At 44.9% G+C, this 24,934-nt stretch overlaps 1 protein-coding gene across 1 annotated transcript in view; it reads left to right on the plus strand.

Annotated features, from left to right (window-relative positions):
- Positions 1–24,934, plus strand: part of RFC1 (replication factor C subunit 1) — a 711,111-nt gene that overhangs the window by 520,439 nt on the left and 165,738 nt on the right. The window contains exon 14 of the mRNA XM_078678327.1: positions 6,261–6,373. Coding sequence (XP_078534453.1) covers positions 6,261–6,373 — 113 coding nt within the window. The remainder of the gene's footprint in view (positions 1–6,260; positions 6,374–24,934) is intronic.

The following is a 24,934-nucleotide window of genomic DNA, read 5'->3' on the forward strand; positions in this document are numbered from 1 at the left end:
TCAAAAAGACACGTAGGAATCCCATGAGTTAAGGTGTGAACAAGACTTTTCACTTTATAGCCTAGATTATCTAAACATAAGGGCTACTTTACTCTACATATATCTAAAAAATCCTATCAAGTTGTATTTACTCCAAGTCTCGAGCTTCAATTCCCTTCTCATCCCATTATCTCATTGCTCGCCCTAACCACTTTATTTATAACCATGAAGCCCACAGGGATCTTATGAATTTATATTTGATGGTGATAACCTTATAACTGTGAAGAAATAGTTTGGTGACTCGGTGCACTGATGTGTCCACTGCGAGGATCCGTGTTTCCTCCCAAAGGCACAGGGTCCAATCCGGAGCAGGTCCACTCTGCCTTTAATCCATCTGAGGTTGATAAAATGAGTGCCATTTAGTTGGTTAGAAATAAGCATCTGTTGTCTGTCAACAGCGTCACCCGACCTTCCCAATGCCTGTATCAGTAATAGCTGCAGTAGTAAAAATAGTATTGTCATGGAATTCTAGGGAGGTGATTATCAACAATTTTGATGTGACCTACTTATGCAGCTTCAGGAGTACTCCCGACTCATGCAGTGCCCCGGATTAGTACTGTGTTTTACTCATGGAATCCAGGAGTACTGCACTAGTAAGGCACGCCTCTTCACAGATACACCTCTGTAAATTAAACCTTCAGGGGCATATTAGCAACGGGAGTATCGCCGATATCCCGGCTCGTGCAGACCCCAATCACCCTATCCCCCGGCTTGCGCGCAGCCCTTCTCAGGCTGCTGCTGTCTCCCCTCCGCGGGCGCGCTCCCAAGTCACGTGACAGTCGCGCGCGGCCCCGCTTCCTTCTGTGAATGGGAACCAGTAGTTCCCGTTAGTAGAGGCAGTATAGAGGCTGTGTCAGGGTCCGTCGCCCAGTGCTTTCCGCCCCAGCCCCTCCGACACTTAGTGCACTGTGGTCTCCTGATCTCAGGAAGGTCCAGCAGCACTCCAGTTTTTATGCAGAGAGGTGCTCAGTTGCTAAGTTACAGGCAGAGTGGAACATGGTGCTTTCTAGAGGAGTGACAGCTCCCCCCCTCTCTCCCGTCGTCCCTCACCCCACTTCCTATCAAAATTGTATAAATATCTCATAGTGGCACGCTACACTTGCATTCCTTGGGGAGGCAGTTGTGTGCATTTCCGAGAAGGGTTCTGCTGAAGCTTGGCTACAGACAAGTTTAATTTCAATCGGACCCGGATCTTGGTTTGTGCCATGACATGGGCAGTTAAAAAACACTGAACGGCTGTGGCGAGGATCTTCCGGGCCTTAACAATGCCCCCGTGTCGTGCCACGGCTACTTGCATGGCTTCACTTGCGACGAGCCTGGATAACGCATGGCTCGTGCGCCCGTGCCTCACACCACCATAACAGCCAAGTTCTCAGTTTGCCTATGTGTGACATTTTAATGTTTTCAGCATGATTGTGTGACATTTCAATATATTACATGTGACATTTTGAATGACACTTTATAGCGAGTACAGCAAAACAGTTAACTCATGATTCAGATCTCGGGAAATCCCCCTCTTCTTCATTGTAATGTTTTTATTTAAAAAAGACAAAAAACTGCCTTAACATTACTGCCCTTGTTTGCAATTGGATCTATTACAGTTTAAGGCTGCACTTTCAGTAGGGGATTAGTAAAAGTGTGTGTTTATCAAATATAGATGTTGTTGAACATATCCCTCCCCCTCCAATAAAAACAAGCATTTGCAATGCCATAGGTCACGCATTGTTAAAGTTTGAGTTATTGGCATTGTAAATGACAATGTCTTTTATTCATTTGCATCAGTGCATAAACAAGCACTTTGTACTTATAGTCCATGCTTATAAGAAGCAAGGCTGGCAGTCTCTTTTACTACAAGCCTTACTCATCGTAAGTAAGGACTATACGTTCAAAGTGCGTGTCTATGCACCGATTGCAGGTTTTAAAAACAAATAAAAGGCATTGTCATTTACAATGCTAATAGCTCAAACTTTAATAATGCGAGACCTATTGCATTGTAAATGCTTGTTGTTTTCTTACGAGTCAATCCTATTTCTTAAGAAACTCAACCAAGCTCCCGGGTCCATGTATCCACCCATCGTAAGTCAAGGCCTTTCAGAAGGCCATGTTTGTCATATTGAATATAACCTCTCACTCTGGGTTAGTTCTCAGTGGTGCTCCAGATTCTACGGGCTTGATGATCCCAGCAGTTCTGTTCCACCTGACTGTACACTACCACAGGCACCATCGTTAGTGCCTTCCACAAGGAAGCCACAGCAAAACCTACAATTAGATTGTTCACAGTGCTGTTTCTGGCATAGTCCCAGTGCCACTCTGTGAACCCTTTTCTGCACTGACTCAGCATGATAGAATAGAGATAACTTTGTTGACTAGAGAAACGGTGAATGCCTCCTTCGAAGAACAGCTTGGTTCTAAGCCTCTTCTCAGATCCTGTGTTTGCTTAATTGGAATAACTCTGTGGCTCGAATGCAGATGTCCTTGACATGCCTAGCCTGGGTTTTAGATGCATAGAGGATGATGTTTCTTAGTCTGACAACCTCCCCTTTCCTTGTAAATCAGATGTTGAGCTATTATTGGATATTAAAAATACTGGTGATGTTGTTAAATCCCCGTCAGGTGATTTCCTGTATTCTTCATGACCTCTTTCTGGAGAGATCTGTTCATTTACTTTTGTTACGGGAAAAGCAGCAGAAATTCTTGAGTTGCCCTTGACGTCTGAAGAGCCTAAAGCCAATAATACTAAAAAAAAAAAATAACTTTCATATTCAGTGGCCATGGATCCCCTTCTGCCATTTAACAAGGCATTATTGAGACTAGTACTGGCTGCATGAGAGAAACCATTTTCAGGAAAGGCAGTTCACAAGCTGATCTCTGCTTTACTGCCCATACCTGTGATCTTAAGTTTTTACTGACACACCCTTCTCCTGGGACTTTTGAGGTTCAAGCAACTTCTGCTAAACGTAAACTCAGTGCTGATCCCACTACTCTACTAGACCATGAGTCCTAATGGCTTGGCGTCATTGCGCGCATAGTCTTTGCCTCAGGCAGTTTTGATCTACACACTGTGATCATCGTGTGCCTTCTGAGACATTATATCCATACCATGTGAGAAACTGCAAAGCTCGCTCTGATTACCCATCCAATTCACTTGAAGACAGTCTAGACACCTCTAAATAAATCTCTAGATTGAGTTAATACAGTGGCCTGTTCTTTGGCTACATTGGTTACCCTCTGCAGGTATTCCTGGATGTACTACTCTGTCTTTTCTGTGAATGTCTTTGCTGCCTCAATGGGTATTGTCTTCAAGTGGCAAGTGGCTTTTCTGCTAAAATCCTAATTTCTCTCTGTAGCAATTCTAAAATAGTTGCAATAGTATGTGTTGCCAAAAACTATCTAGTGCCATTTCCAGTGACCAGCCTTCCTTGCGGCTTCGACTTTCTCAGCTTGTTTAGATCCTGCAACAGTACTATTGCTCCTTTCAGAGTAGAGGTGGATTCAAGGGATACCAATATTTCCAGTGCCCCCTTTCACTGTCTTCAGCTAGCTCTACCGTTTCAAAATAGATATATTTTCACAATTTCATTTAATTAAAAAATAAGATAATTTCACAAAGTTTTATATCTTCTGTGCTCTAAGCAGGGCCTCCAGGGTTGTGCCAAGGGGGAAAAGTGCAAGGTGCTTGTATTGCTTGTGTGCAGCCACAGAAGCCAGGCTGAGTGTTCTTAAGTACCTTAGTGAAAAGGATACGGTTCTTGAAACTCTCCGAATCCGGCCGATTTAATTTTCTAATGTATTAGGGCTCAGGATTCTTTATGGAAGAGAGCGTTGTGGGTTTTGTCTCGTCAAGTATTGCATCCTGGCCCATCTATGTAAGAGGTCCTTGAAGTTGGTGCAAAAACATTGTGAAAAGTGGAGCATTCGTCTTGCGGTGCTCTCAACTAAAGGGGCCGAAGGGTCTTTTTTGGTTGCCTTGAGGGTATTCAGTGTGAGCTGAGACCAGCCCTTAACAGGAAAGGGAAAGAGAGCACATGGCACACTTTGACAATGCCATTATCTCCCGTTTGAGATATTGACAAGTGCAAATCGGATAACGCCTGTGAAATTCCCCAGTCTGGCTAGGATCATAGGTAAGTTGGCACAGGTCTGAGGCTTCTTTGCACAGTCTGGTGCCGTTGGCTCGGTATAGAGGAACTAGTAGACGGTGACGATCACAGGCAAGATTGGGGCAGCAGCATTGCAGATGAAACCAAGATTTGCCATGGTAATTGCGTAGTCTATATGATGATCCCTCATCCCACCTCACCCAGGTAGGATTGAAATCCATGATTGGGAGGGAGCGCTTGATAAAAATAGGGCTGAGCCTTTCCAGGGGTATAAGAGGCATCTAATGTCTCAGTGATGGAGCTGTACCGGAGCCTTTCGATGTCTTGCTTGAATGCTAATTGCATGGCCTGTCTATTCACAGCTTATTTTCAGGCTGGGTATGGTATTTCGTGGGTGTGCAGATTGGCAGCCTCAATATTCAAGCAGCTGATTGCCTTTACTAACTGTGTTCGCCATGGGGAACCCTCCTCTTCAAAGGTTGATTTAATTTAAGCTTTTAGTGTGAACTCTGGGGCTCGCAGGCCCCTAATATAATATTTTACTTGGTCCACTTGGTACGTGAGGTCTGGTCTCCGGAGACCCAGCTCCAGTTTCAACCTTGCTTTTCTCGCCTACCGGATGCATGCAAGATTTGTTTGTATGCAGAGATTTGAGAGTTTTTGAGGTGCATGAAGACGGCACAGGAAAAGGCTAACTGGCCATATTTTAGAGTTAGGATACATTTTGCTCTCAGGACTTTCAGTAAAGGATCACCAGTTGGACTGTGTGAGTGACAGTTTAGGCATTTTAGACTCTGAATGACTCCGGTGCTCTGGTTTCTAAGATACCTTAGGTGAGCCACTTTTTGCCCCTTCCGTAAACCAGACACCCAAGTATTTATAGTTTGACGTTGTGATATGTAGGGAGTTTGTTTCTTATGTGGATATTTGCTTAGTTTTTTCCCTGCTTCACCTCAAGTTTGTTAGCGTGATTCGAACTAATGAGTGCACTGAGAGCTCTCTGTAGGCCAGCTCTGTATATATATTAAAATAGATTTCATTAATCTTTCCTCCACTGCTAGCTTTCAGTAAATGGGGTGCATTTGTTGAAGGCACATGTTATTGTCCTGTTGCAAACGGGCGCTGTCGAAGTGGTGCTTTTGGAAGACAGGAGCATCAGATTCTATTCCCCTAGTTTCTTAACCCCCCTAGATATATGGGTGCCGAACACCCATTCTGGATCTGAGGCTCTTGGGATTGTTTGTGCCAGGACAAGCCTAAAATGCTGTCTGAGTCCAATCCTCCTGGCTTTGATTGCACAAAATTGAATGGTGTCCTTGGATGTCGCGGACTCCTATTTTCATGTGCTTTCCAAGTCTTCAACAAAATGCTAGCTTTGGTGGTTGCGATCTCCTTCAAAATCTTGCCTACCATATAGTGCTTTGGCGCTGGGACACTTTTTACTTTAATAAAAGTCAGAGTGGGACCCCTTAGACTCAAACTACTAGTGGGGCTTAAAATGGGGTCTGGGGATGGTTATCAGGTGAGGAATGTGCAGGATGATTTAGTATCCACCATAAATATTGTTATTGAAAGTAAGCAACTTATTTCCTGTGTCAGAAATGTGGTTGTGTTGCATATACATCTAGCATCTCACAAGGGATAAAAGTTTGGCAGATTGATTGTGTTCTCAAATATACAAAAATTTCGTTCTGCATGGTTTTGGCCCCATATCGTGCATACTATGGTTAAGGTTATGGCATGAAGAGCCATAATAAGTAGAAAACTAATTGATTAAGAAATGTTGCTGTTTAAGTATGGGTAGATATCATTTTAAACTGGAAAGGACTGCATCTCTATTTAGCTATGAAAAAGTTCTGTGAATTGCATTACCGTCCATTTTATTTAAGGCACTAGTCCGCATTTTGCTACCGGCTTATATTCTTGGTTAAGCTGAATAAGACTAAGCAGTCACCCGAGGCTGCAGTTTTGTGCTCACCTTTTTAAACAATATTACCACATTTAAATAGCTAAGAGAGGTTCCACAGATAATCATAAGAAAAAAACAAAAAAACTGGCATCTTGTAAGTCCATAAACAATATAACAATTGTTTTTTTTTTCCCTTTTTTTGCTACTTTCAGCATCAAAATTCAGTAAATTTGGGGGAAAGGATGATGGTTCTACTTTTAAAGCAGCACTCTTGTCGGGGCCCCCTGGAGTTGGTAAAACCACTACGGCATCTTTGGTCTGTGAGGTAAGTGTTCATCCTTAACCATTTAAGCATGGCGTTGTCATACTCTTTGGTGAACACTAGGCGAACAAAACTGATGCCCTGTTTATATATGCTGGTCCTGTAAAAAGGCTGTAATACTTCTATAATTGACTAGATGCCATGCAGCACTCTCACTCCGTTGGTGAGATATGGATGTTGCATTGGGTTAATCATTCTCTAAATATGCTAAATACCCTATATCCATTGCCAGCATAAAGCGGAAAAGAATCTTTTGTTTAGATTGTATTTAACATTTTATAATTTTACGTTTTGGAAACTGCTTACTCACCAGTACAGGCTTCCTGGTAGTAAGGCACCTGATTTGAAAGAAAAATGAAATTTAAGCAAGAAGAGAAAGAAGTTGAGTTATTAAACTATTTGAAAAATAACGAGATGATTTTTTAAGATTTGTAACCACATAATTTAAAAAATATAGAGCAAGAGTAAAATATATCTTCTTCTTATTCATTGCTTGTGGAATCCTGGACTCTGTACAAGATAATGATTGGATGATCAAAGAGTATGCAAACAAACACGGGAACAAGATTCCCTACCGGAGAGATTTGTGCACAGCACCTACAAATTGGATCCATGAACCGACTGGCAACTGGTAATGTTTTCTAAAAAGTGATGAATCTCTGAGAATTTAAAAGCTGCACATTGGCAACAAGCAGGCAACTGGCCACTTAATGCTTAAGACTGTTTCCCATTTTCTATCTTTAAGCCAGCGTTTGCTGTGACGGTCATACTTCTGCTAACCGAGGTAACACATGAAAGGACCTTTCTTAAAAGTTTCAGATTAAATGCAATGATGGCTGTACCTGCAGATACAAGAAAGCTCATAGGTAATCATTAAATGTCAGAAAGAGGCGTTCTGACAAACATGTTTAAGGCAAAGGCGATGGCCAATAAGTTGGTCCCCTTTCCCACCAATTAAAATTGGCACCATCCTACTGGAGCTTATGGTTGAGTCAAAGGCCCCTGAATCATTTTTGATATTTTACATGTCTTAAATCAATTAGCAATTCTCCTTTATGCTTGATGATATTTAAATATACTTGTCAAATGCAGACTGCCATAGGACTGGATGCGGCATGCCACAGGGTCAAAATGGACAGTAAAACAGAGAGGGGAAAGTAAGGGACCTTTTCAAATTGCATAACTCAAAGAGCATGGTTGTAGTGAAAAAGGTTTAAGAGACATAAGTTGGAAGCAGTTAGGGAGAAAAGGCCCACGTGAGAAAAGGCCCAAGTGAGAAAAGGCCCAAAACAAGGCAGAGACAACCAACCCAATTAACTGGAAACTAGGCTAGGACTCTGTGAAGCCGCTTAGTAAAATACTTTTCAGATGGTTGTTAGTGCTGTAGTTTAGGGCATATTCCCAGTGTAGCGCCATGTTTCCAGTTGGCATATTGAAGTACAATTTTCAGGAGTGTTTGTGCTGATCTATGAATGCCAAGTCTCCTCATGCTTTCATTTTTACTACATTTATTCATAGTAGAAGTTGATCTTCCTTGACTTTGGTTTCTCCCCCGATTATTCAGTTGCTTTCTTAGAGTCAATAAATAGGTTAGTTTAGAGTGCAAAATATCATTGCCGAGAGTGCAAGAGAAGATGTATGTTTATCTGAAGTTTTAAGGCTAGCTTATTCACAACAAAATCAAAAGCTGAGATTTACATCTTTGTATCGGCTGATAATTTCACTGGAATGGAACCAGGTTGAAGGGATGACACTTTTTTTTTTAGGAGGACCAGCCTCTTAAACTTAATGCAACCTTTTAGATAAGAAGTGGCTGATAGGAAATGTGTGTCCTTGCAGAAAAAAAAACTACATAATCTGGAATGCCCCTCCTATTTTGTGTCGGCGGAAGTCAGCAGTTGTTCTCCTCTAGTGATTCTATTTTTTAAGTTCAAAATATTTTATTGAAGTTTCTTAATAAACAGTAAACATGGACATACATAAAAACAGTGTTAAGCGATAATATCTATTACCATACATAAAATATAAAATCATCATTAACAATACAACAGACATGAACATATTCATAGAAAAATAAATAAAACAACTAATCCGTAAGCCATAAATAGAGCTACTATATCCTATTAATTACTGTAATATATGACAATAAATAGATATACAAGCATTAAATATACCATTAGGATGATAAATAAACATCAACAGGTATCCAGAATGAATGATAGGATTTGGAATTATGATGGATCCCAGACAAGGATAACTGAGCACCTCTCATTGTAAAAATAACCCATGACCACCAAGCATGAACTGATAACATTGAAACATCTTTCCAACAGAAAGTAATGTATTTTAATGCAGCTGAAATTAGGAAATCAAAAAGTTTACCTTCAAGAACATTTAAGGTCTGTGATAAAATGACAGATTTCCATATTAACAATTTGTATGATATATCCTCATGAATATTTAATATCTTTTTAATAATGACCTATACTTCATTCCAGAATTTAAACACTAAAGGACAATCATAAAGCATATGTTGTAACGAGCCAGGATGTAGATTACAATGCCAACACGTTGCAGATTGAAGAAGTTTAGCTTGGAATAAACGTAACGGAGTCCATAGACAATTAAATAAAATATAAGAATTGGTTTGATAAAGTGAAACAGGTAACCATCCAGATATATCACTAAGCCAAATATTTTCGAATGTATCACTAGATAAGGAAAGTGAAAGCTCCGTATTCCAAAATGTTGAAATCACATTTGTTACTTTCTAGAGTATTAGATCATTTTTATATACAATAGAAACACTGTGAGATGACGCTAATATAGTTTGAATATAAATTGATAAGTCAGCTTTAAAATTAGATGGAATAACTTGAGGAAAATAATCTAGAATCAAATTACATAAGTATTCATATTTAATAAAATCAGATTGAGGTAAACCAAATCTTATTTGCAGATCCTCAAATGGTATGAAAGTATTGTTTGAATAAACATCTTTAAGATAAACAATACCTGCCTTAATCAAGAAATTGATATTTCTATTTAATTTAATAACAATGCTATACCATAACGACAAGTCTTCGGTATTATACATGGGAAATAGAAAAATTGAATCAAGGTCGTTAAAAATCATTTTAGTGGATTTAAGAATAGCAGATTTATGAAAAAATTAGGATTTGTTAGACATAGTTAACAAAGTGGGTAGAGGAAATGGATTTACAATAGATTTTTCAATATGGAGCCAAGTAGGGGGATTATGTAAAGAGGAATAATTAAACCATATGGAACTTTGTTTTAAAATAAAAGCTTTATGATAAAGAAAAAAATCAGGGATCAAAAGAAAGACAACTCACTTCCGACCACAAACCTACCACGTGTAGCGTGCTGCCATGCTAGCAAGCGCTTCAGTGCCTCACGTAGGGGCTGTAAGCGCTATATAAATGTTGCAATATAATGTAATACAATATAGCGGCCTTTGAGTTGGAACTACGAGGCCTGCAATTATAGTTTACCATCCACTGGTCTTGATTAAGTGTCATGTAAGGTAAACATATAGTTTAACAATCAGGGACCGTCCTGTATTTATATATCTGTGACGTGTAATACCGCCAACGCATCACTTCTAGGCTCAGAGCATAGGCGAGCAACAACAGTTAACCTTAGAAGAGAAGAGATGGATTATGGAAGATTAAGCAATTTTACCTCTTTTGTTTTAGTCCCAAATTTGGCGCACATGCCCAATATCCTGGAGAAGGAGGTTCCAAGTTTAAAGCAAGTATGCGTGCTATGCAAAAGGAACATGACCAGGGCCAATCTGGAGTTCATGATTTTGCAGGACAGACCCCCATTAAAAGATACCCTGCTGGAACAGCATATGTGTCGTCCGTAAGATGGCACGTGGTGTGTGACCACCTTTCCTAAAATGTGGCCCCTATTGGGTGAAGGGCCCTTGTTGCCTTCACTGACGAGTTGGGTAATACTCAGTGGACAACTCATCTGCGCTATGGCTTGTGTGAAGTTTGTAAGGCTAACTTCTGCATCTAGGTTTGTTTTTAAAGACTACCTATTTCGCAAAGTGAGAGATTTTTTTTTAAGTAATGGATGAAAAATCTGCTAACTTACTTTTTGCAGAGGAAAAATCTCTGAAAGTTTACTTTTTTTTGCTGAAAAGTTTATAGAAAAAGATTTTTTTCAAGAAAAGTCTCTAGCAAAAACATGTTGATACTCCTCGCCCTCCCAAAATCTTTGACGTGGGCCACGGATCTCAACTCTTGTCTTGTGACGTTTCTACGGAGTCTCCTGAGAATGTTATTCTGGGTGCCGTAGAGTTTGGCCTCCTTTAAACAGCCTTAAAGGTATGGAGGCTTCCGATTTTAGCAAAGGATACAGTTATACATTGCACGTAGATCTCAGCAGCAGGCTCTAAACCCAATGAGCTTGCTCCGCAAGAATGTTTCAGTTGTATCTGGTTGGATGCAACCACTAAATGTGTTTGTTTGCAGGAGAGCTCTGGAAAATATGTCAAAGAACCCCCTCACTGGCAGCCACCATTGTTATCTGCAAGAAAATAATGTAGCTGACTTATTAGCAGCCAGGGGTGGGTTTCTGACGGCCGCAAGAGGAGACATGTCCGTCCACGCTTTCCCTGTTGTTCTTGAAAGAAAGACCCAACGAGGTCTCCTTAGTTCCGTTGCAGTGTGCACGTGTTACAGGCGCCCTGTGTATTGCTTCATTTTCATGCTGTGAAGCTGATCCATATTATTGCTCTGCAATCAATTATATTTTATAGCATTAATTATTCCGGGCTTCTCCTTCCAGCCACATGCCGTGACACCTAGATCTTGAGTACTCTGTGTGAGAAATAAAGATACTACATCTCTCCAAAGACAACCACTTGAACCCTTGTCTGCCAGGGGACGGCCTGGGGACACCCTCTGCAGCGCCAAGCTTTCTGGGGAAACCGTCGGAGACGGTCACTCGGACGAAACAACTACTGGAGCCTTAACAGCGTCACCGAGATCGAACAACCACTGAACTTCTCGACTGCCCGAGGCAAGCTGTCACTTCACCTGCAGCCCTGGCTGTCAGAAGAAAACAAGTCTCTGAGGAGGAGGCATCCACTGCAATCATGGTCTACCACAGGAAGCGGAACCACTTCCATAAAAAACTTTCCTGGCGCCTTGGGGTGCACTCTGCCTGCCTTTACTGTCAAAGACCCAAAACCACCAGGGGAAGACAACCACTGCACTCCTCGACTGTCAGCAGGAAGTGCGTCACTTAATATGCAGCCCTCTCCTGCGGTGGCAATTGCGTGGTGCTGTAGGCGTTGCGGGTTAAGTGGTGATGTAGGCATTGCGGTTTGAGTGGTGCTGTACGTGGTGGGGATTGAGTGGTGCTTACGCGGTGGGGATTGAGTGGTGCTGTAGGCGTTGAGGGTTGAGTGGTGATGTAGGCGTTGCAGGTTGAGTGGTGATGTAGGCGTTGCAGGTTGAGTGGTGATGTAGGCGTTGCGGGTTGTGGTGCTGTAGGCTTTGCGGGTTGAGTGGTGATGTAGGCGTTGCAGGTTGAGTGGTGATGTAGGTGTTGCGGGTTGAGTGGTGATGTAGGCGTTGCGGGTTGAGTGGTGATGTAGGCATTGCGGGTTGAGTGGTGATGTAGGCATTGCGGGTTGAGTGGTGCTGTAGGCATTGCGGGTTGAGTGGTACTGTACGCGGTGGGGATTGAGTGGTGCTGTACGTGGTGGGGATTGAGTGGTGCTGTAGGCGTTGCGGGTTGAGTGGCAATGTAGGCGTTGAGGATTGAGTGGCGATGTACGCGGTGGGGATGGAGTGGTTCTCTATGCGTTGGGGGTTGAGTGGTGCTGTACGTGGTGGGGATTGAGTGGTGCTGTACGCGGTGGGGATTGAGTTGTGATGTAGGCTTTGGGGGTTGAGCGTTGCTGTAGGCTTTGGGAGTTGAGCGGTGCTGTAGGCTTTGGGAGTTGAGCGGTGCTGTACGCGGTGGGGATTGAGTGGTACTGTAGGCGGTGCACGTTTTCAGCAGGCACACTCCTCCAGCCCTCAGTGCACACTTTCACCAGGCACACACCACTATCCGTCACTGCACGCTTTCACCAGACATACACACCACCAGTTGTCAGTGCACGCTTCCACCAGGTACAAACACCACCGGACGTCAGTGCGCACTTCCACCAGGCACACACCACCAGCCGTTCATGCACGCTTTTACCAGGCACACACACCACCAGCCGTCAGTGCACGCTTTCACCAGGCGCACACACACCACCAGCCGTCAGTACACGCTTCCACCAGGCACACACACCACCAGTGCACAATTTCTACAGGCACACATCATCTATATGAGTTTCTTGTATATAACAAATATCAGCTTTGCAGCTACCTAAATAATCTAACATTTTGTACGTTTAACTGGATGACGTAAACCTTTAACATTTAATGAAATTACTTTAATATTAGCCATAATGGAAGAAAAAGAGAGAAACGGTTAAGAAGAGGAAGGTAAGAGAGAAACACAGCTGATAAGAAGAAAGTAGCTCCAGAACAATAGGGAGAGGAGAAAATAAAACATAGAAAAAGAGACAAACAAAATAAATAAATGTGAGAAGTGAAACGCACACACGTTCTACAGACATGACCGGAACCGTTGGAGCCCAATTTAAGAAAAATTAATAAATGTCATAAAAAAACAAAACTTATAGAAGTCAAGTAGTAGGGTCATTAGTATCCACTGAATGCTGTGACTGCTGATCTAAAAAACGTTTCAGAGCCTCAGGACGTTGAAAGGATTTTGAAAAATTATCTTTCCAAATGCGCATTGTCGACGGATCAAAAAGGCCATATTTTTATCCAAGACTTCGTAATTGAGGACGAAGATTAGTGAAGTCCTTGCGGATTGCAACAGTTTCTTTGGCAAAATCTTGATGAATAACATTTTTATTTCCATTGACCATCAAGGAGGGAATTTCTCGTTCTGGTTTTTTAATCAAAACCAAATGATGGTGACGAAGAACTTTCAAGATCATTTGACATGGTTTTGTATGTAGAGAATTGCGATGGGAAGGAATCCTGTGAGCTTTATCAATTTCATATTTTTCTGGGAATTTGATATTTAAGAGCCCAGGAAAAAAGTTCTCCACATATAGTTACAGTTAGCTCCTTCAACCTCTTCTGGCAAATTAAAGATGCGTAGATTATATTGTCTATTGCAATTTTCCATATCTAAAAGAAGCCAGCACATAAGTGATATTTTTGCCACAAGTGGGGTAAAGGCATCCACTTTAACTCTATTATCCTGTATTTTAATTGAATGCCATTTCTTTGCGCACGTTTTTAACTTCTGTCGCAGTAGTATCCGTATTCGCACGAAGTGACTGAATTTCTTCCAGCATTGAAGATAGCGAAGGTTCAAATGACTCCACCACTTTAGATTTCATTGGTGGAGGTGAAACCTGCTGTCTCCATTTACTGTGAAGAGACTTTTTATTTTCCATTTTCTTAAATAAGGAATTTAATTTGAAGAAAAAAGCACAGTTTATGAATAAATAGAGTGAAAGTTGTAAGGAAATCCTTAAAATGACGGGTGCAGCAGCTCATATGGACTGTGGGAGTGGCTAGGCCCAAGCCAGGCCCTTTCCTGAAAGTATTCTCCACCCCCTTGACAGAAAAGCCTGGCAGTACCTGAGAGCAGAGCTGGGAGCAGGAGCCAGAAAAAGAACGACCACCACTTCTGCAGTCAAAAAACGCTGGAAACCTCTTGACATTACAGGTACAACCTTCATAAACGCAGCAACCTCATTTTAGTAGACTTTCTGACTGAAAATCGTCGTTTTTAATGAAAAAACGGTCGAAAACGTGGATGAGCTTACCGGTTGGCGGCCATCTTGATTCACGCGCTCGCGCGTCTACCCAGTGATTCCATTTTTAAGTGACATATATCACATTAATAATTGGAAGGAGGTGAGATAACATAGCTCTCTTAATCAGGTCCTCCAAACAGCACAGTAGGATTGTAGATTATTGATGAAGAAAGATTGCAGCTAGTTCCCTAATGTAACTCAAATTTGATGATGTGGCTCTTTTGACCAAATTCATTGGAGAATTCTGGGTTCTGATGGCATTTATAGCCACAGCGTCCACCAATTAGCTAACCTCAAGGTGCTAGGCTTGATTTAAAGAATTTTTGTAGAAATGCCACAGCATGCAGCTAGGTGGCTTCATACAGGGCTGCACTGGGCTCCTTTCTTTCCATGCCTTCCGAGCTCGTTGAGAGCACATTTAGCAAATGCTGAGGTTGCTACCACTGTGTTGAAGCGATGAGTGCCTGTCCTGGGTATCTATCAGGTTATTGCATGGGCGCTGGTGCATACCTTCACAAAGGAATGACAGCCAGGTACCACAGGAAGGACACTTCTCTCACTTGATTCTGCAAGTCATTTGGTCCGAGTCACTTCACAGACCCTCCACTTTAAGGAGGTACTGTATTGGCATCTATTTTAAGGTGAGAAATCTGGGATTAAAAGGAATCTATCAAAATAACAAGTTACTTAACTTAAGTAATGCTTTCTGTGGCGGATACTCTGACTGGAGACTGCTCACTGCATTTCCACCTCCCCAATCAATGGAGTGGTATCTTATTAACATTTTAAAAAGGTCCCAAGTTAGTACTCAGCACACTGTAAGCAACAAGTGTTCATGATCCACACCTGAAGGAGCAAAAAGAGGAGGTGAGAAAATGACTTTAGTGCGCAGGGGTGTTGCTTATCTGCTTCTCTGCTCCATCACTTCCATGGCAGTATGGAGCCAACATGTAGTTGAGCAACGCTGTGAGGAAACTGACTTATTGCAGGTTTCACCCTCAGTTTGACTACTAGGCACTGGTGTAATGGGTCTGAAATGCCCTAAGCCCTGCTATTCAGGGTACAGTGTGTGTGTGCGCTGAAATTAAAATGGTATAGTTTTGATTGTATTACACCCATTTGGCATAGATAAACTCATTTGTAACTGCCTAGCATATGGTGCCTGGGGTACCTAGGGCCTGAAGTTTGAGAGGTCTATCATGGTCCGCAGCAATAGTTGTGCAATTGTGAGTACTACAAGGTGAATCATGTCTCACAGACTGTCACTATCGACTGGTTGAGCCTTTTTTAAACTGCTAACTTGATTTTTCCATTTAAAGACAAAGCCTAGTCCTTGCGTTTTAATATATGTCGACCTTTAAGGCATTGTGCTGTATATTGAGAGGTTAAAAGTGTTTTTACATGTTCCAGCAGTAAAAACCATAAAACTGTCGTTTTTACTGTGGGAAAGGCTACTCGCCCCATTGGCGATTGCAGAGTTACAAGATGACGCTTCAGCTTTGCTAATTTCAGTCTGGGACTACTAAATTTGGAACTGTGCAGTACCAAAGAAATCCGTGCATTCAATCGATTGAGTAGTTAAAGCAAATTTAATGTAACTGGTGGGCAATGGTCAACTTTAGTTGCCCAAGGGTATCCAGTGGCAGTTTATGATTGCACACAAGGACTGTCCTCATAGGACAAATGGGAAAAACTTAGGAGAGTGACTGCTCTATTGTTAAGGCGGACAGACTGGCACCAGAGACAGATAGGGGGAACCTGTTGTCAAATCATTTTTCCAGGGGTGTATAGCCCCTTGGTAGTCACACCTCAGGGTTAGGCTAGGAAGCTCTGCATGCTGAGAGGGGTTCTGCCATCTTGAGATTAGGCAGAATAAAGTGCTCTGGGATGGCTAGATGCCACACTTCACAGGAAGTTGTCATTAGACAATTAGGCAGGAGGGATCCGGATAGTCCATTGGCTAGTTACTGTGACCTCCTGTAAGGGCACATTCTGGGCATAAAGGGGAACCTTTTGCACCCATATCTCATTGGGCTGTAGAAGAGGACTGAAGTATTGCCCTACTGCACCAAGTACCCGGAGATGGGATGCTGCCCTGACGTGGATTGCACCTGCTGTACCTGGTGGCTGGCAAAGGAAGAGGGACTGTGCCTGCTGTATCCTGCGCCTAGATAAATTTGCTCCTGAGCCCAGCTGAAGTAAGAGACTCCAAGGGTCAGTTTGCTGACCTGTTCACCGCACAGGGCCAGAACATCTGAAGAAGCCTGCTGGGGCGAATTGGTAGCCCAGATTCCCCAATGTTCGCTCCTCACCACCATGCAGCTAAGGGACCAAGATCCAAGCCTCAAAAGTCAGAACGCAAGTTACTGCCAAAAATAATAAAACTACTAAAACTGCTGTACTGGGCAAGACTTCAGCCAATCTCGAGAGGACTAAGGGGAACATTGCTCCCTGTGGTTAGAATTGCCTCACCAAGCACGTCGACAGAGGAGTAGCCCCAGGAAGATCCCTGTCGACCGCACAGTATCTTCAGCATCCTTGGGAATCTTCAGCATCCTGTACTCCTTGCATCGGGCAATTCCAGTGAAGTCAATGGCAAAGAGCCACTAATGCTGGATTTGAAATGGAGACTGCCTTCCTAGACGAGGTAACTGTTTTGGTAGACCTTGTTGGTCCCCCTAACTAGCTCCCTGCCGAGGTTGGTTGCCTAAAGTAACTCTAAATAATCTCATTGATATTACCAAAGTTTTACTTGAAAACGTTGTGTCAAATTCGTTGAATTTGCCAGTGCTGGTCTGTGGTTGAGTAAAAAGTGATGATTAACTATACCTTGTAAATTCTGTGTCTCTGAAACCTTCCTGTGAGCCTTTTTTGTTTTGATGTCAACAATTGCATAAAAATCGAAAGTTTTTTTAATAAATTCGTATCGGATTTCTTGAGTGTCTCGTGTATTTCTCTTTCAATCCTTTTGGTGCTGGTTAGATTCTTTACACATGTTCCTTTGTGTAAGCTTGACTCCTCACAGCCACAGATACTCAGGATTGAGCTAAGGGTTTAACAAACGAAACCTGACTGGTCGTAAATGGGTTGGTAGTGTATTACATGGTGATATCACCCAACCACAAACAATATAATACAACCAATTTCCTCACAGACGCCACTAGAGGTGTGCTGGTGAATTGCTACAAAATTCTCGAAATCGAGCCTGGGGTACAATCTAAGGCAAGGACTCTGCAGTTGGTTAGAGTATCAAGCAGAAAGAAGGTTTCTGAGGGTAAGAAACTTGTTGATTAGGTGGTATACTTTTTTAAATTCCTAACAGTAGTATGCCAGGGCAAGCAATATTTTCATTAGCCGGCAGGTTCTTCATGTGCTTTAAAGTAGTACATAAAAATAATATCTGAGGAAGAAATGACCACCACATCCTGTTGGTAGGAATCCATGCTTTAATTGACATAGCAATATGATCAGCTTTGGCTTAGTGTATTCTACCCTCTCCCAAACAAAACAATCCATGGTCAGTATTGGCATTTTCTACTTAAATACAACCCAACCAGCCAGGGAAAAATGGCACAATCGCGACTCAATCTGCAAACTTTTCTTGTCGCCAGAGCACAAGACCTCCTCCTCTGCCTGCCTCACCTTCCAGATCATGAATACCCTCGGTATTGACGCAACTGGAAGCATGCTCGAAGCAAGATAGAACAGCCGCAAGACGATAGCACCACAACATCTTCGGAGCAGACTTTGAAGAAAAAGCGACCGCCTCCGAGTCTGCAAGGCAACCAGCCTTCTTCAGTCTGGAGTTGAGTCTACCACTAGCAGATGAGCACCATAAGTGCTGTGCCCCATCACTCACACCAGCTGATCGACCACTGCCCTTCGGGCAGCCGGGCGCCGAATCCCCTACCAGCAGAACAGCCTTCTTGGCCACCACTGCATCCCAGCCATGGCAGGACCGACATAAGTGTTCCGAGCTGACTTTGACTCCAATGCAGAGACTGCTGCATAAGACCCAGCCTTCCTCACCGCCAGCAGAGCCCTCAATGCCATCCAGTTCTTTGGTGCTGGCTTAACCTTATCATTTGGAGCTGAAACACCATTCGACAATGAGACCGTCTTCGGAGCCAAAACAGCTTTTGAAGTCGATATCCACTTCGGAACCGAAACACTAATTGGTGCAGACTTGCTTAACCAAGGTTGCCTTCATCAACGAGATCAGAGGACCTCAAGGCTCATATTTTGCAGCTTCTTCAGGAGAAGTTGGACTGCAGACCAAGGAGTATTTTCATTCACCCTTAAACGGGTAAGTTCATTGCCAAACTGCCATAGAAAGTGGAAGAGGCACTTCCTTGAAAATGTAAGCTTATCTTTGAGAAGACGCTCGCATTCGAGCCGCAACCTTCTCCCAAGCCCAAGAAACCTAGAGATAGGGACACCAGCTCTCTGCCTTCTCCTCCTTGTCTGCCTAAAACATCTTACCCCCCCTCCCCCTACCCTAACCCGACAGAGACCACCTGAACCAACTTCGCCAGGGTAGTCATCACATTTCTCATACGGTTAGGGTGGCCCGATAGATATTACAGACCCATAGGATATCCCGTACGACCCAGAGCCCCAAGATGATCCTTGGGATGATTATGGGGTTGTCCCACAGTAGACAACAACCCTGACCTCTGTCCTGCAGAGCCTTGCCCATCGTATGATACTACCTCTTATCACAAGGCCATTTACAAGACAGCCACTTTCCATAAGGTGGACCTGCAAACCATCACTGAGGAGGATGATTTATTTTTGGAGAGTCTTACCCACACAAATCATTAAAGCCAATACCTGCCAGTGCTACAAAGGGTATGTTAAAATCCACCCTCTAAGTGTTTAAAGACCCTGTTAAAGCCAGAGTGGTCACACCCAGGGTTGATAAAAAGTATAAGGCCTCCCCCACAGATACCCCTTACATTAGAGGGCATCTTCACGCGGACTCTCTGGTTGTGGACAGTGCTGTGAACACAGAGATGCCCTGCCACCAGATAAGAAAAGCAAGAAAATGGATGCTGCAGGCAAAAGAGTGGACGCACAGTCAGCCGCCCATTGGCACATCACCAACTCAGTTTGCCTCCTCTTGGACCAAGATCATGGGATGAGATGGGAGAACTCATGTAACAATTCCCAGATAAATCAAGGCAGATGACTCAGGACCTCGTGGCCGAGGGCCAGACCATCTCTAACACCACCATCAGGTGGGCCCTGGATGCTGCAGACACCACTGCCAGGGATATTAACTCCAGCATCCTAATCAACATTAGGGATAGATGGTAAACTCTGCTCTGCCTGCAGAGTTCTCAAAGTTTTGCCCACTCATCTCTCCACTTGGAGTTCGTAGTTTGTCACAAACTCTGCTAGCTAGTGCTTGGCGTAGTTTACCGGCCACCCGTGTAATTACGTCCTTGCAGACTTTGCGGGTAAATGGCTCATCGAGTGCACTTGTTAATTTCCCCAACGCTTTCCCTCAGATAAGGGACGTAGACCGGTGTAAATAGCTACAAATTTGTGGCAGAGCCTCTCTGCACTTTTTTACAGGATTTATTAATGGTGTGCCCACTCGTGTTGATGATAAGTTCTATCCATGCACTCTTGCCTACACTACCCAACATGCATATGTTCCCAGTGTCATTCCTTGCAAAATACAGCAGTCCCCATGAGATGTGTGACGCAGGCAACCCAGGATGCCTTTCTGCATACATTGTCATTGTTTGTGGATCAGGCTTTGTAGCTAGGGACTACATTATCCAGCCTGCCCTTCATTATTTTCCTGTGTATGCACTCCGCTAACCAGGCAACTCTTCTTCTGCAGTCCGTGCTGTCTCATCTCGCTTTGCCGGTGGGGTGATGACATCATCGTGACGCGGCGCTCCAGACAGCAATTTTCTTTCACAGACTCACATGTGACGGTAAGGCAAACCCGTCCAAGACCTGGGCTCACTGCTTTTGACTGCCTGGAAACATTTCATCACTGGCCTTCACAAGGCAAAACAGCACTGCTTCACCTCACCACTCACCCCAGACTCGCCATGGAGTATCTGATTGGTATCAAGGGAAAGGACTTTGTTCTGTAGTAGGGATCTCTGTGTATAGTCATAATCTAGTGAATAGTCCCGCCCATGTGCGTGGAGCATCCAAAGCCGAGGAGATCACGCTCTCGCTCCGGCCGGAGGGGGAGATCGAGGAGTCGTCATCGGTCCTCAACAAGATCAAGACGACGCCACAGGAGGCGCAGGTCCAGATCCCACACGGATTCTTCTAGGACTAGGGAATACTCGCCGACTTTGTCGGAATCCCCGGGGACGAGGGTGTCGCCAGTGGACAACAACGTCTCATTCCAAGATGTTCTACTGAGGGGTGCGGCTAAGCTGGGCATCACGGTGACGGTGCCCACGCCCATGACGTCCGTGATTTTCGATACGCTCCATAAAAAGCACCTGTCTCGACCGTTGCTGCCTCTAGTACCGGGATTGGTAGAGCCCGCCATGGAGTTGTTTCTCACTCCGGCGGTGACAAAGGTGGCTCCCTCCAGGCTCCTCAAGAAGTACCGGGCGCCAGATTCTGACCCGGCGTTTCTCAGGTTGGATCCGACACCGGACTCAGTCATAGTGACGGCGGCTAGGAAGCAGCATGCCACCACCCTGTCGTCTACAGTACCTCCTGATAAGGAGAGCTGCTGGTTAGACTCCGCGTGCAGGAAGGTCTGTGGGATGGCGTCTACTCCAATGAAGGCTGGAAGTGCCGCGGCTTTGCTGGGGCAATACGATCGGGCCCTATGGGAGTACCTCCAGCAATTCGCTGAGCACCTTCCTCGAGAGAAGAAAGAGTACTTTCAGGAGATCCTGAATGAGGGGATGTTGGTGTCAAACCAACTCATCAGCGCTGCTGCTGTTGCGTCTCTTCTGGCGGCATATGGGTACTGCCATGGTGTCAACCAACGGCGCCACGCCTGGCTTCGCCTGACATCTCTCAAGCCAGAGGCTCAACAGCGGGTGGCCAACCTGCCTTTCTCGGGGGAAACCCTGTTTGGCAAGCATGCGGACGATGAGATGGCCCGCATGAAAGCGGAGGCCGAGACCCTTACGGCTGTTGGGTTGGAGAAGCCTAAGGAGAAGAAGACCTACCGCCCGTTCCAGAGGCGGTTCAGGGCACAAGGCAGAGGGTGAGGGCAGGCTTTGGGACAGCAGCAGCAACAACAGCAGCAGCAGTTCCGGAGGCCCTTCCAGAAGCGCCAAAAGGGCAGAGGCGGCCAGCAGTCCGCAGCGGCGTACAAAGGCCCGGCTCGGTCTAGGCCCTGAGCGGTTACTTCCCCTACATCCGTTACCCACTCCGGTGGGGGAAGCGTTCAATTTTTTCTGGCAGAGTGGAGAAAAATTACTCAGGACAAGTGGGTGCTGAATATTGTTTGCAATGGATACAGTCTTCGGTTCACCAGCCCGCCTCCAGCAATTCCACCGGTCAGCTCGCAGTTTGAACTGCGCGAGCTCCAGGGGGAGGCCTATACCCTGTTAAGGAAAAGGGCGATAGAAGATGTACCTCTGTCCCAAAGGGGAAGAGGTCTGTACTCAAGGTTCTTTCTGGTTCGCAAGAAGGACAAGAACGAGTTCAGGCCCATTCTGGATTTGCGACAAGCAAACAAGTGGATTCGCAGAGAGAAATTTCGCATGCTGTCGTTGCATCAGATTTATCCTCAGCTGCAACAGGGAGACTGGCTATGTGCTATAGACCTACAGGATGCGTACTTCCATGTGCCCATTGCACACAAACACAGGAAGTTCCTGCGATTCCAAGTCGGCGCCAATCATTATCAGTACACAGTACTGCCATTCGGGCTGAAGTCTGCGCCCAGAACATTCTTGAAGTGCATGGCAGTGGTAGCGGCACACCTGAGGAAGAACAAGGTGTTTGTCTACCCGTACTTGGACGATTCGTTGATCAAGGCCTCCTCCTTCTCGGAAGCTCAAGCTCACTTTCAGAAGGCGTGCGTTCTCTTGAACAGGTTGGTGTTGCACATCAACATGTCCAAGTCTGTCCCGACTCCGGTCCAGTGCATACAGTACTTGGGAGCCTCCATCAATACGCTGTCAGTAAGCATGTCTCCTTCGGAGGAGCGACGATTATCACTCCTTCGGAAGGCTCAGGCTCTTATGACCACTCCATCTACAACAGTGAGGACGGTGTCTTCTCTACTGGGGTCGATGGCCTCTTGTATCTTCCTCACGCCACACGCAGGGCTGCACATGAGACCATTGCAGGAGTGCTTGGAGGATCAGTGGGATCAGAGGAAGGGGTCTTGGGACGACAAGATACGACTGTCTCTGCATGCTCTTCTGTCTCTGAAGTGGTGGTGTTCAGCGGAGAATCTCCTCAGAGGGGTTCCCTTCCACAAGGACATTCCCACACAGACTATCGTGACTGATGCGTCTCTCCACGGCTGGAGAGCGCACTCCGGAGACTTACAGATACAAGGAACATGGTCCCCGACGGAGTCCACGTATCACATCAATTTCCTGGAACTCAGAGCTGTTCACTTGGCACTTAAGGCCTTTCATCCGTCCTTCCAGACCAACTCTCTGCTTGTACAGACGGACAATACGACCACGATGTATTACCTCAACAAGCAGGGGGGGAGGGGGGTCGAGATCGCGCACCCTGTCGCAGGAGGCGCAGGCGATCTGGCACTGGCTTCTAGCCAGAGGACTGACGATAACGGCTACCTATCTGCCAGGTGTGCAGAATGTTCAGGCGGACGCACTGAGCAGACTGATTTAGGAAAACCACGAATGGGTCATAAACGACAAAGTACTAAGAGAAGTCTTCGCAAGGTGGGGGACTCCAGACGTAGATCTGTTCGCCACCACCGAAAACAGCAAATGCCGAGACTTCGCCTCCAGGTACTACCAGCAGGGAACGCTGGGGAATGCGCTATGGATCAACTGGTCGAACAGCTTTCTGTACACTTTTCCACCCATTCCCCTGATTCCGGCAGTGCTCATCAAGCTGTCCCAGTCCAGGGCGCGGATGATCCTGATTGCCCCGAAATGGCCCAGACTGTGGTGGTTCACGGACCTGCTTCACCGGTCTCTCCTTCCTCACATACGGCTGCCGTGTCGGCCGGACCTTCTCACGAAGTTCGGGGGGCAGATGGTGCACCCCAACCTCTCGTCTTTGAGTTTGGCGGCATGGCTCCTGAGATAGTGCAGTATGGCCATTTGATCTACCAGAAGACTGTATGTACATACTGAAGGAGGCTAAGCGACCTTCCACTAGGACTTCCTATGCGTACAAGTGGAAGAGATTCTGCATCTGGTGCAAGTCCAAGAACTATGATCCAACGACGTGTAAGGAGGATGTCATCCTTCCGTATCTTCTACATTTGGCGCAGTCTGTCCTTAATGTCCATTCCATTAAGGTTAATCTAGCTGCATTGACTGCCTACAGGAAATGCCCTTCTCAGACTTCCTTTTTCCAGATCCCTGTGATCAAGGATTTTTTGGAAGGTTTGAAGAAAGTGTTCCCTCCTGTCCGGCTTCCTTCGCCTTCATGGGAATTGAATGTGGTGCTGTCCAGATTGATGAAGGAGCCTTTTGAACCTATTCATAAGGCTTCGTTGCAGCACCTGTCCTGGAAGGCGCTGTTCCTCGTGGCCATTACATCGGCCCGCAGGTTGAGTGAAATTCAGGCGTTGTGTTGCCAAGAACCTTATACTGTATTTCATGCTGCTAAGGTTGTTATGCGTACTCACCCTAAATTTCTTCCATGGGTTATCTCGGATTTCCATGTTAACCAGACCATAACGTTACCTACGTTTTTTCAGAATCCTTCATCTCCAGCGGAAAGGTCTCTGCATTCCCTGGATGTTAGGAGGGAGTTGAAATTTTATCTGGATAAAACCAAAGATATTCGTAGGTCAGAGCAATTGTTTATCAAGTATGGATCAGTCAGGACCGGTCTTGCTACCTCTAAACAGTCCTCTCTAGGTGGATTGTGTCCTGTATACAATTGTGTTACCAAAAGGCTAATAAGACCTTAGGGGCTAAACCTAAGGCTCATTCCACCAGAGGCAAAGCTGCCACGACTGCTTTGCTTCGTAATGTTCCAATTGCAGAAATCTGCAAGGGGGCCACTTGGAAGTCGGTCCATACCTTTGCTAAGCATTACTGTGTGGACACTGATGCCAGGACAGACGCTCAGGTTGGGCAGGCTTCGCTGCTAAATCTGTTCGCACAGTAGTGGTGTTACTTCTCTTCTCTCCACCGCCGCTTTGGTGTGGGGATGGGCTTGCCATTCTATTCACTAGATTATGACTATACACAGAGATCCCCTACTACAGAAGGAGTAGTTTCTGTCCTGTAACTCCAGTTCTGTAGTAGGGGTATCTCTGTTAGTCATGAGCGCCCGCCCTCCTCCCCGGTGGAGAAAGATATTTATGTAAGGAATGCTACAGGTCTGGCGTGTTACGCCTTCAAAAAGAACTGAAAGTAAAAGGGACCTGCTGTGCATTCTGGGATACTGAGAGTGTTCTGGAAAGTTCTCTTATAGGCACAGTATCCTGTTCTGAGCCACATAATGGCAGCCTTATGGGGCTTGTCTGTCCACTCCTTCCTCTCTATCATTCCAGAGGCGTTTGCTGGTAAAGGAAA

Source organism: Lissotriton helveticus, chromosome 2_2 (genome assembly GCF_964261635.1).
Source record: "Lissotriton helveticus chromosome 2_2, aLisHel1.1, whole genome shotgun sequence".
NCBI lineage: Eukaryota > Metazoa > Chordata > Amphibia > Caudata > Salamandridae > Lissotriton > Lissotriton helveticus.